Source organism: Theropithecus gelada, chromosome 7b (assembly GCF_003255815.1).
Source record: "Theropithecus gelada isolate Dixy chromosome 7b, Tgel_1.0, whole genome shotgun sequence".
Lineage (NCBI taxonomy): Eukaryota > Metazoa > Chordata > Mammalia > Primates > Cercopithecidae > Theropithecus > Theropithecus gelada.
In genome coordinates, this window is record NC_037675.1 from 93,027,864 (window position 1) to 93,042,217 (window position 14,354).

General features: G+C 39.1%; 1 protein-coding gene across 1 annotated transcript in view; it reads right to left on the reverse strand.

The window, feature by feature from the left end:
- The window catches only part of CATSPERB (cation channel sperm associated auxiliary subunit beta), a 153,492-nt gene that overhangs the window by 36,723 nt on the left and 102,415 nt on the right, over positions 1-14,354 (reverse strand). The window contains exons 18-19 of the mRNA XM_025392882.1: positions 5,249-5,436; positions 2,016-2,345 (exon numbers count right to left, since the gene is read on the reverse strand). Coding sequence (XP_025248667.1) covers positions 2,016-2,345; positions 5,249-5,436 — 518 coding nt within the window. The remainder of the gene's footprint in view (positions 1-2,015; positions 2,346-5,248; positions 5,437-14,354) is intronic.

The following is a 14,354-nucleotide window of genomic DNA, read 5'->3' on the forward strand; positions in this document are numbered from 1 at the left end:
AGTGTCTTTCTGATTTTTCTGTTATCTCAAGTTCTTGAAGTCTAAAATTTTCCTATGTCTGTTGACTCTCAGTTAGGGTGGGTCATTTCCTTACGTAGTTTTAAAGTTCTTTTCCTCTATTTGTGATCAATGGAGATTGATTTTTCCCTGGAAGTCCATACTACCTGGGTTATGAAAGTGTTCCTACAGAGTTAATTTAAAAAATATTTTTAATGTAATAAAATTGTGTGTGTGTGTGTGTGTGTGTGTGTGTGTGTGTGTGTGTGTGTGTTTTAATAGAGACAGGGTCTTGCTATGTTGCCCAAGCTGGTCTCAAACTCCTGGGCTCAAGCTATCCTCCTGCCTCGGCCTCCCAGAGTGCTGGGATTAGAGGCATGAGCCACCATGCCTGACCCCTACAGAGAGTTTTGTGCTTCCTTGCGTTGGGGCCCAGGTGTTATTATTTCTCAGCTTGGAATTCTGCATCTGAATGCAGAATTCAGTCTCTGAATGTGATACAGTTTTGAAGTTTTGCTTTTTTATGGGAAATTCCTTTTCCCCATTCTAAGCCCATGCTGCTGCGTGGACAGAGTTTTCCCAATTCTCTCTTCATGATTAGACGGTTCCAGCTTTCTTTAATGGTCTCCATTCCAACTTCTTTCCACAAAGTAGTAAGGCCCAAAGTCAAACTTTCTGTCAACACTTGGGCATTAAAACCCATCTCACTGCCTTATGATCAGTATCTTGGTTTCACATCCTTCAGGGAGTCATACATTAGCTAATCTCTTGGTTTTAAGTTCCCTCTTCATTTCTGGTGACACAATTTTCTTCTTTTTCTTGCCCTTTCTCCCCTACTCCCTCCCTTCCATCTTTCCTTCTTCTCTTCCTATCTCAGTTATTTACTAAAATTTTTTGTTTTATTTTTTCCATTGTGCTATTTCTCTAGCATCTTCAACAATTTTTGTATTACTTTTGTAATAAACAAATAGCTTGAAAAATGGAGGAAAGTATAGAATTCTATTTCAAAGCCAATTTTTTTTTTTTTTTTTTGGCTTAAAATAAATACAGTCATCCCGTGGTATTTTTTTTTTTTTTTGGTATTTTATTTATTTTTTTGGCTTAAAATAAATACAGTCATCCGTGGTTGGTTCAAGGAGCCCTGTATATACCAAAATCCACATATCCTCAAGTCCCCAAGTTGGGCCTGTGGAACCCACATATAGGAAAAGTCAGTGCCTGTGTATATGTGGGTTTCACATCCCGCAGAAACTGTGTTTTCTGTCCGTGTTTGGCTGAAAACTATCTGCGCATAAGAAGACCTGCACAGTTCAAACTGGTGTTGTTCAAGGGTCAACTGTAGCTGAAATAAATATAACAATACCAAAGTAATTAAAAAGTTTTCATTTCAGAGGGCAACAAAAATCTATACTAAAATTCTGTGTCAACTTGGGCTGGTAGCAATCTCATTTTCCTCATTTGTAAAATGAGGATTATAATCTATATTTTTAGGGTTGTTGTAAACATTAAATAAAATAATGTATAAAAATATGGCCAAGTGAGGTGGCTCATGCTTGTAATCCCAGCATTTTGGGAGGCTGAGGCAGGTGGATCACTTGAGGTCAGGAGTTTGAGAGCAGCCTGACCAACACGGCAAAACCCCGTCTCTACTAAAAATACAAAAACTAGCTGGGTGTGGTGGTGTACACTTGTAATCCCAGCTACTTGGGAGGCTGAGGCAGGAGAATCGCTTGAACCTAGGAGGCGGAGGCTGCAGTGATCCGAGATTGTGCCACTGCACTCCAGCCTGGGCGATGGAGAGGGAGTCTGTCTCATAAATAAATAAATAAAATAATAGTTTAATATAGAGCCCAGTACATAGTAAGTGCTCAATAATTAGGCACTAATACTGTTAGTAGTAGAATGCCAACAAGTATGGGAACCAAAGATAAAGTCAGTCAGTATCAAAGAGTATATTTCACATTCAAGAAAAGAAATAACATTTCCTTTTGATATTTTCCGATTCAAAACAAACTTACCTTTTGAATTCCGTATGACCTTAACTTTTAAAACATGAGAGTTTCCCAGATCAATGTATTTCACAATGTTGAGGGATGGTGAATCATCATATTGAAACCAATAATTACATGGTTTTGAATGTATTTTCCATGTTCGCCCATTCCTTTGCCCAAAGTTGTATAAGAACCATGTGTTCTTTAGAAAGGTCATATTGTTGGGTGCATTTTCAGGCATGGTAGCAATGGCTAATGCATTCTTATTATCTAAAATGCTTGTGATGAGGAAGCTGCTGTACCCAGGAAGCACTACAGTCTTCTCTATATCTGTATTTTCAAACAAGGCCTGAACAACTGGAGATTAAACAGAAGAGACTTGGTATTAAATCAAACATCTGATATTTGCCAAACAAACTGATTTACATAGCTAACAAATACACTGTTTGAGTTTTTAAACTATCTCTTAATCAGGTAACACATTTGCCAAATTTTAGTCATAATTCAAATTATTTTATAGAAAGTTTATCATGAATAGACCATGTACCTATGCTTTAATGTTTACTGTGAAACTACTGTATACAATTTTTGGCAGAGAAAAACAATGTAGAGCTAAGTAAAGCTGATTTTTTTTTTTTTTTCACTATGGAACTACTAAAAGCCTTAATAACCTAAAATCTTTATTGTGATTCTACAAGAGAAGGATAATGTAGCCAGTTTCCTCAGTACCTAAAGATGTGCTTATTACACAGAAGATACTCAATAAATATTTGTTGAATGGATGAGTAATTGAGTATTTAAGGAGAATATGAAGATTTAGAAGAAAAGAGGTTCTTGGGCAGGACCTTAAGGAACATCATCATTTAAGGAATGGGAAGGGAAAAAGATCCTCTCAAGGAGATGAAGAAGAAATGAGTGGAGAAAATCAGAGAAGACATCAACGAAGCCAAGGAAGGCTGTTGAAATGAGAGGGAAGTAATCATTATCAAACTATTTTTGATAGGTCATGAAACATGTCATCCATACTCTCCTCACTCTAAAAAAAATATAGAAACAGTCAGAAGAGGGCCTCATCATTCCCTTAATTATGCACACATGCTCCATTTTCTCCCAGTTCAAACCAACCAACAAAAATCCTTTCCAATATTCCCTCCAACCGCCACCTAATTTCTCTTTTCCCCTTTGTAGTGAAACTTCCTGAAAGTTACCTTTATTCACTGTCTCTACTCTCCTCTCATAATTTTTTGAACCCATTCCAATCAGACTTTTGTCTACATGACTCCAGCTAACAGCTTTTTGTCAAAGTTCTCAAGGACTTTTTTTTTTTTTTCTTTGATACAGAGTTTCGCTCTTGTCACCCAGGCTGGAGTGCAATGGCACAATCTTGGCTCACTGCAACCTCTGCCTTCTGGGTTCAAACAATTCTCCTGCCTCAGCCTCTCAAGTAGCTGGAATTACAGGCGCCTGCCACCAGGCCCAGATAATTTTTGTATTTTTATTAGAGACGGGGTTTCACCATGTTGGCCAGACTGGTCTCAAACTCCTGACCTCAGGTGATCCACCTGCCTCAGCCTCCCAAAGTGCTAGGATTACAGACGTGAGCCACCGTGCCTGGCCAAGGTTCCCAAGGACTTTCACACAGATCCACTGGCCAGTTTTCATTCTTTATCTTACCAGACCTACTGGTGTTATGCAAAATGGGAGAGGAGCCTCTCCTTCTTGAAACACCTTCCTCACCTGGTTTGACACACTCTCTCTTAGTTCTACTCTGACCAGACCACCCAATCTCCTTTCCTGATTCTCCTCCATCTCCCTGAACACTAGATATTGCCCTGGATTAGACCTCAAGCCTCTTCCCTTCTATAACTCCACTCATTTTCCAGGTGTTCTCATTTGGTCTTATAGCATTAACTATCATACATATGCTGACAGTCCTCAAATCTGTGTCTCTAGCCCAGACATCTTCTCTGAACTCCAGACTTGTATTTCTAAATGCCTGTCTTATTTCTCTGCTTGGATGACTAACAGGCACCTTTAAGTTTAATATGATCTCACACGATTATTGTAATGGTCTCCTAGCTGACTTCTCTGCTTTCCTCCTTGCCTTCTCTCCATCACCTGCCCTGTCTACTCTCATCACAGCAGCCAAAGTGATCTTGTTGAGAGCTAAGTCAGGTCATGTCACTTTCTGCTTAAACCCTCCAGTGGCTTCCCATTTAGTCAGAGTAAAACCTAAACCCTTAGAATAAACTGTACTAACTTTTGCTGTGAATCAATAATCTTTTGAGATAGAAACATCCTATAGAACAGTGACTCAAAATTATTTTGTTAATGTAAGGCAAAATCTGTATGAACTTCCCATTTTCTTTCATTTCTTCTGATCACTCTTTAAGACAAAATAACCTCATAGGAATAAATAATAAGCACTACTATTGATGAAATATCAATGAAGTTATAACTATATTTTATTATATTAGAAAAAAAAATCTTGGGCAGGGTGTGGTGGCTAATGCCTGTAATCCCAGCACTTTGGGAAGCTGAAGCAGGCGGATCACTTGAGGTCAGGAGTTTGAGACCAGCCTGGCCAACAAGGTGAAACCCCGTCTCTCCTAAAAATACAAAAATTAGGCCGGGTGCAGTGGCTCACACCTGTAATCCTAGCACTTTGAGAGGCCAAGGTGGGCGGATTGCCTGAGCTCAGGAGTTCGAGAGGGCAACACGGTGAAATCCCATCTCTACTAAAATACGAAAGAGATTAGCTGGGAGTGGCGGCATGCTCCTGTAATCCCAGCTACTCGGGAGGCTGAGGCAAGAGAACTGCTTGAAGCCAGGAGGTGGAGGTTGCAGTGAGCTGAGATTGCGCCACAGCGCTCCAGGCTGGGTGACAGAGTGAGACTCTGTCTCTACAAATAAAAAAGCAAAAATTAGCTGGATATGGTGGCACATGCCTGTAATCCCAGCTACTCGGGAGGCTGAAGCAGAAGAATCATTTGAACCTGGGAGGCGGAGGTTGTATTGAGTTGAGATTGCGTCACTACACTCCAGCCTGGGTGATAGAGCAAGACTCCATTGCCAAAAAAAAAAAAACAAAAAAACAAAAAAACTTTCAGGAACCTAAATATATGTAAACTTTGGTAGGTTGCCAGTTGGACTAAAATTTGAAATCTATTGCTCTATAAATAAGCATTAAAAAGCCTTCACAAAAGATAATTTTTCATTTTTTTCTAGCCATCAAAGATGTACGATATTATTATACCCACCTTGTGAATCAAGAGTGAGTTTATAGACATTTCCAGCTTTATTAATCAAAAGGGAACTAGACAAACAAGAGCTCTCATTCACTTCTTCTAATCCAAAAGGCTCTTTCATTTCTGCAATAACTGAGGACAAAAATCCTTTAGGAATGGTATGTTGCAATACCTTTCTTATGTGAGCTCTTCCAGTTTTCCTGAAAACAAATAAAACCATTAAGCAATTTGGATAAAACAGCGAATTAAATGAACCAATTTATGAACAAATAATTTACAAAAAAAGTATACCACAAATAGCTTACAAATATTTGATTAACATTTGTTCAACCTCATTAGGAATCAATGAAACGGCAATTATAACAATGGGATACAATTTTTAACCTCTAAAATTAGTGAAGATCTTTAAATGACAGGGTTCAGTAGTGGTGGGAATTGAGTGAAGATAGGCACTTATCCACTACTGATGGGATTGTAAATTAGAACTAGCTTCCTGGAAAGCAATTTGACATTACGCATTAGGAGCCTGCTAACCTTTTCCCCAGTCTGATTCCATGTCTATTATTATGGCTCTATCCTAAGGAAAGAACTTGAAACAGAGGGGTGGGGGAGAAAGCTTTCCACACAAAGATATTCATTATGGTAAAATTTAGAAACGAGAAATGTCAGTAAAAAAACTAAGTGAACGATATTACATGATTTACTTAGAGAAAATGCAACGATTAAAAGGATGTTTAGAAATAGTTTTTAACAGTGTAGGGAAAATGATCATATTATAATGTCCAAATGAAGAAAGCAAGTTAAAAAATGTTAAAATGCATGTAAAAAGGACTAATTGGTAGTTCATCAAAGTATTAACAGTCATACTTTCAATTATCTTAATATTTTTCTGTCTTTTAGGAAATTTCTATACTGACCATGTATTAACTTTATAAACAAGAAAACAATCTGTTTCTAAAATGTTAGCCTTGCATATCCACGTGCAAAAAATTCAATCTAGACACAGATCTTACAATCATCACAAAAATTAACTCTAGGCCAGGCACAGTGGCTCACTCCTATATCCCAGCACTTTGGGAGCTGAGGCAGGCAGATTCGTTGAGCCTAGGAGTTCAAGACCAGCCTAGGCAACACGGTGAAACCCTATCTTTACTAAAAATACAAAAATTAACCAGGTGTGGTGGCATGTGCCTGTAATCCCAGCTACTCAGGAGGCTGAGGCAGTGGGATCACTTGAGCCTGTGAGGTGGAGGTTGCAGTGAGCTGAGATAGTGCCACTGCATTCCAGCCTGGGTGACAGAGCCAGACCCTGTCTCAAAAAAGAAAATAAAGAACTCTAAATGAACCACAGACTTAAATATAAAATGAAAAACTATAAAACTCCTAAGAAGATAATATAGGAGAAAATCTAGATGACCATGGGTATGGCAATTACTTTTTTCCCTCAATTAAAAAAATTATGTTAAAATATATGCTATGGTTTGAATGTATCCCTCAAAGTTCATGTGTTGAAAACATAATTTCCAATGCAAGAGTGTTGAGAGGTGGGACTTTTTTTCTTTTCTTTTCTTTCTTTTTTTTTTTATTTTTTTGAGACGGAGTCTCACTCTGCTGCCAGCCTGGAGTGCAGTGGTGCCCATCTCCACTCACTGCAACCTGAGAGGTGGGACTTTTAAGGGGTGATTAGACCATGAGGCTCTGCCTTCATGAATGGATGAATGTCATTATTGCAGGAGTGGGTTAATTATTGTGGGGGTGGTTTCCTGATAAAAGAATGAATTCAGTCCCTTCCTTCCCCCGTCTTCCTCTCTCTCCTTTGCACATGAGTGCTTGTGTACCTGTGTGCTCACATGTGCTCACCCTTCTGCCTTCCACCATGGGATGATGTAGCATGAGGCCCTCACCAGATGCGGGCCCCCCAGCCTCGGATTTCCTAGCCTCCAGAACTGTAAGAAATAAATTTCTTTTCTTTATACATTACCCAGTCTGTGATATTCTATTATAGTAGCATGAAACAGACTAAGAAGATACACCTAACAAAATTTGCCATCTTAATGCAATGACTGTTGAATACAACACCAAAGATATAATCCATGAAAGAGAGAATTGATAAATTTCTCTCCAGTTTTCCGAAACGCAAATAAAACCATTAAATAATTTGGATAAAACAGTGGATTAAATGAACCAATTTATGAACAAATAGTTTACAAACAAAATATACCACAAATAGCTAACACACATTTGATTAACATTTGGTCAACCTCATTTGTAACCAAAGAAATCCAATTACAACAATGGGATACAATTTTTAATCAATTAGTAAAGATTTTTAAATGACAGTGTTAAGCAGTGAACACTGAATTTGTGTTAAAAATACATGCTATGGGCCGGGCGCGGTGGCTCAAGCCTGTAATCCCAGCACTTTGGGAGGCCGAGGCGGGTGGATCACGAGGTCAGGAGATCGAGATCATCCTGGCTAACATGGTGAAACCCCGTCTCTACTAAAAATACAAAAAAAAACTAGCCGGGCGTGGTGGCGGGCGCCTGTAGTCCCAGCTACTCGGAGGCTGAGGCAGGAGAATGGCGTGAACCTGAGAGGCGGAGCTTGCAGTGAGCCGAGATCGCGCCACTGCACTCCAGCCTGGGTGACACAGCGCGAGACTCTGTCTCAAAAAAAAAAAAAAAAAAAAAAATACATGCTATGGTTTGCATGTAGCTCTCATTAGTAATTGGTACCCTACTAAAATTACAAACTTATGCTCTGTGAAATGTCCTGTCAAGAGAATTAGAAGACAAGCCACATACTAGGAGAAAATATTTTCAAAAGATATATAAAGGACTGTTATCCAAAATAAACTGTAGGGGAGGGGAGAAGAAACCTCTTTTTCCTCTATTCTCTTTGGTTCTGTAACTGAAACCTGACAATTATCCTGACAAATATAGAGTAACAAAAGAAAAACAGGGGGAATTTATTAACGTGTACATTGTACTTACATGCAGGAAAAACAGCAGCGATGAGTAACTAAAAGAGGTAGTTAGAATATGGGGCTTCATAACAAATAACAATACATTTTTAGAGAAGTGACAAGACAAAGAAAAATGGGTTTAGGTTTTTAGGGTGAGCAAACTGTGGAAGGTAAATAAATGGAGGGAACTAATGGAAGATAAGGGTTGTTTCGACAAGGTTTCTTCTGTGAATTCTTTGTGTCTCTGGGTTTATTAATAGTGTAGAATTGCTTGTGCCTGTAATCCCAGCTACTCTGGAAGGAAGACTGAGGCAGGAGGATTGCTTGAGGCCAGAAGTTGGAGACCAGCCTGGGCGCAACATAGTGAGATCTTGCCTCTAAAAAAATTTAAAAATTAAAAAAAAAAAAAAAAAAACACAAAAAACTAGCTGGGTGTCGTGGCCCATGCCTGTAGTCTCAGCTACATGGGAAGCTGAAGCAGGAGGACTGCTTGAGCCCAGGAGTTCGAAGCTGTAGTGAGCTATGATTACACCACTGTACTCCAACCTGGGTAACAGAGTGAGAATCTATCTCTAAAAAGAAAAAAAAAATTATATAGTCTAGAGTTATCTCCAGTGATTAAGAATTATTCTGCCCTTCCTGGTGGGAGGGGGCAAAGAGTTCCTCTTGTGTCTGTTTTTCCTTAATTGCCTTCAGCATAAATAATCTTAATGCCAAAGTGGCATACTCTTTGTTTTTGTTTTGTTTTGTTTTGTTTGGAAATTGGAGGTCTCACTATGTTGCCCAGGCTAGGCTTGAACTGAGATCCTCCTGCCTCAGACTCTCTAGTAGCTGCAACTACAGGCACACACCACTGCATGGTTCTGGGGTGGCATAATCTGATCTCCTACAATACAAAAAACTCTAATAATACAACAATAAGAAAGCAGACAACCTGATTTTAAAAATGGGCCAAAGACCTTAACAGATACCTCACCAAAGAAGATATGCATATGGCAGGTAAGCATATCAAAAAAATGTTCTACATCACATATTGATATGGTTTGGCCAATGTCGCTACCCAAATCTCATCTTTAATTGTAATCCCCACGTGTCAAGGGAGGGACCTCGTGGGAGGTGGTTGGATCATGGGGGCGGTTTTCCCCATGCTGTTCTCATAACAGTGAGGGAGTTCTCATGAGATCTGATGGTTTTAAAAATGACAGTTTCCCCTGCACTGTCTCTTTCTCCTGCCACCATGTAAGATGTGCCTTGCTTCCCCTTTGTGTTCCACCATGGCCTCCCAAGCCATGCAGAACTGTGAGTCAATTAAACCTCTTTCCTTTATAAATTAACCAGTTTCAGGTATTTATAGCAGTGTGAAAACAGACTAATGCATATGTCATCAGGTAAATGCAAATTAACAATGAGATACCACCACACGCCTATTAGAATGGCAGAAATCCAAAACACTGACAACTCAAATACTGGTGAGTATGTGAATAATAGGAACTCTCGTTCATTGCTGATAGAAATGAAAATGAAAAAGTCTGGAGGACAGTTCTATCATTTTTTACAAAACTAAACATACTCTTAGCGTATGATCAAGCAAAATGCCTTGGTATTTATCCAAATAAGTTGAAAACTTACATCTATACAAAAACCTGTAATAGGTGTTTACAGAAGCTTATTTATAATTGCTAGAACTTGAAAGCAACCAAGATGTTCTTCAGTAGGTAAATGAATAAATAAACTGTGGGATATTCAGATGATGGAATATTATATGATTCAGCACTAAAAAAGAAATGAGCTATCAAGCCATGAAAAGACATGGAGGAAATTTAGATGCATATTACTAAGTAAAAGAAGCCTCTGAAAAGGCTATATACTGTATGATTCAAACTATATGACATTCTGGAAAAGGCAAAATTATGGAGACAGCAAAAAGATCGGTGGTTGCCAGGGATGAGGGGGAGAGAGGGATGAATAGGCAAAGCATAGAGAATTTTTAGGGCAGTGAAACTCTTCTGTATGATATTATGATGATGAATACTTGTCATTATACATTTGTTCAAACCCATTGAATTTGCAACACTAAGAGTAAGCCCTAATGTAGATACGGACTCTGGGTGATAAATGATGTGTCAATGTAGGTTCATGAGCTGTAACAAATGTACCACTTTGGTGTGGGATGTGGATAGTGGGGAAGGTTTTGTGTGTGTATGGGACAGAGGTGTATAGGAACTCTATTTTCTGCTCAATTTTGCGTAAAACTGTAATTAATTTTAAAAGTTTATTAATTAATGTTAAAAAGTTAACCTCTTTGTACCTGAAGTCAATGGCCAGTGGTCAGGCAGCTACCTTAATTATGAAAGCTGTCTCCCCACTTCTTCCTAGGATTGCACTTGGGGGTGATTAAGCACTGCTGTTCCAGAAGAGGAAAGAAAGCAGCCTTTAAAGGAGAAGGAAAGGGGATTTGGGCAATGGAGAATTAATCAGTGAGTTTTAGAGGTGGAAAGGAACAACTGTTGAGTGGAGAAAATACTGCAAAAAGACAAATATCACCAAACTAAGCTACCTATGCATTCTAAGCTCCCATTCCAATGCCTGTGCCATTTCCCCAGCCCAGCCGATCCCTTCCACTCCATGCCAATGAAACTGTTTTCATCAAGGTTACTACAGCCTAGAATGGTGCCAAATTCAAAAGTCACATCTTTAATCTTATTTTACTCAAGTCTCTTTGCAGCATGCATCATTGATCACTCCATACTTTCTGAAACACCCTCTTCTCTTGGTTTATGTGGCCCCACATTTTCCTGTGTATTTTCTACCTTACTGGCTGCTCCTTTTCATCCTTCTTTGCTAGGGTCTTCTTCTTAGCCCAGTCTGTCTTCCTGGAGTGCCCCAGGGCTTTTCTTCTCTACATACATCCTCCTCTGCAGGTAGAATCACCCATCTGTATCTGAACAATTGCCAAATGCCAAGTTTCTGCTCTGTCTCTTCTGAGCTATGAATCCATACGTCTAACTGCCAACTTCACATCTTCACTTAGACACCAAACACACATTTCAAACTGAACATTTCCAATGTGGAACTCTCAGTTACCCTGCCTGATACCTGCACTTTTCATCTCAGAAAATGGTGGTATTGTCCTTCTAGCTACAAACCACAAACCTAGACAATTTTTGATCACTCTCTTGCTCATATCCCTAACAGGCAAATGCATCATCAGATCCTGTCTTCATTCAACTGCACCTGCTCCAGCACCATCATCTCTCACCTGTATTACTTCAATAACTTTCTAAGGGGCTTAGCAGCTTCTACTCACACCCTGTCCCACACTTTTCACAGCAGTCAGAGTGATCCTTTCAAAAATGTAAATTTGATTATTTTAAAATAATCCAATAAAATTCTCCAATGGTTTCTGCTGACGCCAAGAAGAAAATTTACACTTTTCCTGCAGCCTATAATGCTGACTATGATCTGGCACTTGCCGACCTCCTTGCTGGCCTTTCCACCACATCATCACTGTGCATCATCTGTACTGGCTTTCTTCATGCTTACTAAAAACACATCCCAATTTTTCTTGCCTTACTGTATGCAACTTCTTTAGCCTGGAAAGCTCTTTCATTGGCTCTTTGCTCTCTGTTCTTGGGTCTTTGCTTACCCTTCTCACTCCCTCTGTCACCATATTTACTTTCTTCAAAGCACATACTAGATATGAATTTGTTTTGGTTTACCTGTTTATCACCTGTATCTGTTTTTAGAATGTCATCTCCATGCAGGGAAGAGCCTTGTCTATCTTGTTTACCACTATATTCCCAGTGCCTAGCACAAGACTTGATATGTAATAGGCACTAAAATATTCACTGAATGAACAGCTTTACTGAAACCTTTGTGTGTTGATGATACATTCCTTCTGAGCGATTTAATAAAAACATGGACATTAAGTCATCACTTTTAAGATTTTTGTGAAGATTCAGGGCCAGGCGTGGTGGCTCACACCTGTAATCCCAAAACTTTGGGAGGCTGAAGTGGGTGGATCACCTGAAGTCCGAAGTTCAAGACCAGCCTGGTCAACATGGTGAAACCCCGTCTCTACTAACTATACAAAAAAATTAGTCGGGCGTGGTGGCAGGCGCCTGTAATCCCAGCTACTTGGGAAGTTGAGGCAGGAGAATCGCTTGAACCTAGGAGGCGGAGGTTGCAGTGAGCTGAGACCATGCCATTGCACTCCAGCCCGGGCAACAAGAGTGAAACTTTGTCTCAAAAAATAAAAAAATAAAAAAATAAATAAAAGATTTTGTGAAGATTCTTAAGAACAACTGACCTTGTTATAAGATGACAGAATTTCCTTCTCAAATAGTTCACCATTTGTGCAATGACTATACTTCCCTTGTTATCAATCAGATAGTGTCGTTTATCTGTGTATATTTAATTAACTCCTACTGTGAAAGGATTTTGATTCAGTACCTAACATCTCATTGTAGGTGGTAGCCTATACCTTTGTTGAGATTTTGCAAGCCTTTTGGCCTCCATGATTCAGATTCATTGATAATGTTCAGAATCCCTTCTTTTCCATCATCTAACTTTAGTTCTTGATTCTTATTCTTCAGACTCTCTTCTGAATTCCAAGTCTACCATTTGCCATTCCCATACTGCCTGATTCCTCATTCACAGTCTGTCTACCTCAAGCACCTGTCCTCTTAAGCACAGTGTAAGAATCTCAGACAGCATCACCATAATAAGATCACATGTAGCTGGATTCAGTAAATAGAAGGCAAGAACAGCTGTGTTTTTTTTAAGGCACAGAGACAGACAATGAAGTAAAGTAATGAAAATTGCTCTACTTCATTGTCCTGGTGAGTCTGTTCCCATGTATCGCTCAGTCCATTCATTCCCCTCAATTTCTACCATCAATATCTTAGACTAAAACATCGAAAATTTTAGCCTAGGCTACTGCAAAAGCCTTCTAAATGACCTAAGTGCATCCATAATTGTTACCCTCCAACTCATTCTCCATATCATAGCCAGAGTGACATTCTAAACAAAAGTTAGATTATTTAAGATAAATGAGAGGTGAAGAATTTAAAGAAGAAAGTAGTAATGGTGTGTTGTGCATCTCACCTCTCATCTCCATGCAACCCTACATGTAGAAAGATAAGTGCCTCTCTCACAAAAAAGCCAAGAGGCAGCCGGGTGCGGTGGCTCACACCTGTAATCCCAGCACTTTGGGAGGCCGAGGAGGGCAGATCACCTGAGGTCAGAAGTTTGAGACCAGCCTGACCAACATAGAGAAATCCCATCTCTACTAAAAATACAAAATTAGCCGGGAGTGCTGGCGCATGCCTGTAATCCCAGTTACTCAGGAGGCTGAGGCAGGAGAATCGCTTGAACCCAGGAGGTGGAGGTTGCTGAGCCGAGATCGTGCCATTGCATTCCAGCCTGGGCAACAAGAGCAAAATTCCGTCTCAAAAAAAAAGCCAAGAGGGATTTCTTCAAGGGGACCACCTTAGAAACTGTAATACATCTTCTGAGGTTTGAGGAACAGAGGGACCAGAATTGGACTCATTCCTGAGAAATATAAAGGGTGGATACTGCCTAGACACCCAGAGTTTAATGATTACAGATGGAGTGGGAAAGAGATAAAGTTATTAATTAACTTTAAACTTTTAAGTTAACACACATGTAAAAATCTTGGGTAACACTGAAAAGCAAAATAAAAGAGTGTAGAAGTCCTAATCAAGTAGAAGAAGAAAAGAATGGAAAGAGGAGAAAAAAGAACCTTAAAATAAGGTAAGCAAGAAGAGAAGACAAAAATGAAACATAGAAAAAGTGGGACAAATAGAAAGTACAAAAGAAGATAGTAGGAATGAAGACAAATATATTAGTAAAAATAATAAATGTAGTTAAACGAAACTCTCCAGCTAAAGGACAGAAATTGTTAAATTGGCTAAAACCACAAAATCCATTTATGTCTTTTATGACAGATATACAAAGCAGGTGAAAGTTAAAGGATTGAAATAGTATACCACAAAAATATTATTCAAAGAAGGCTGGTGCCATGTATCAATAACAAAAAAAGCTACAAACAAAAACAAAACATTGAAACTCATAACAAAAAACCCCTGATTTAAAAATGAGCGAAGGATTTGAATAGACATTTCTACAAA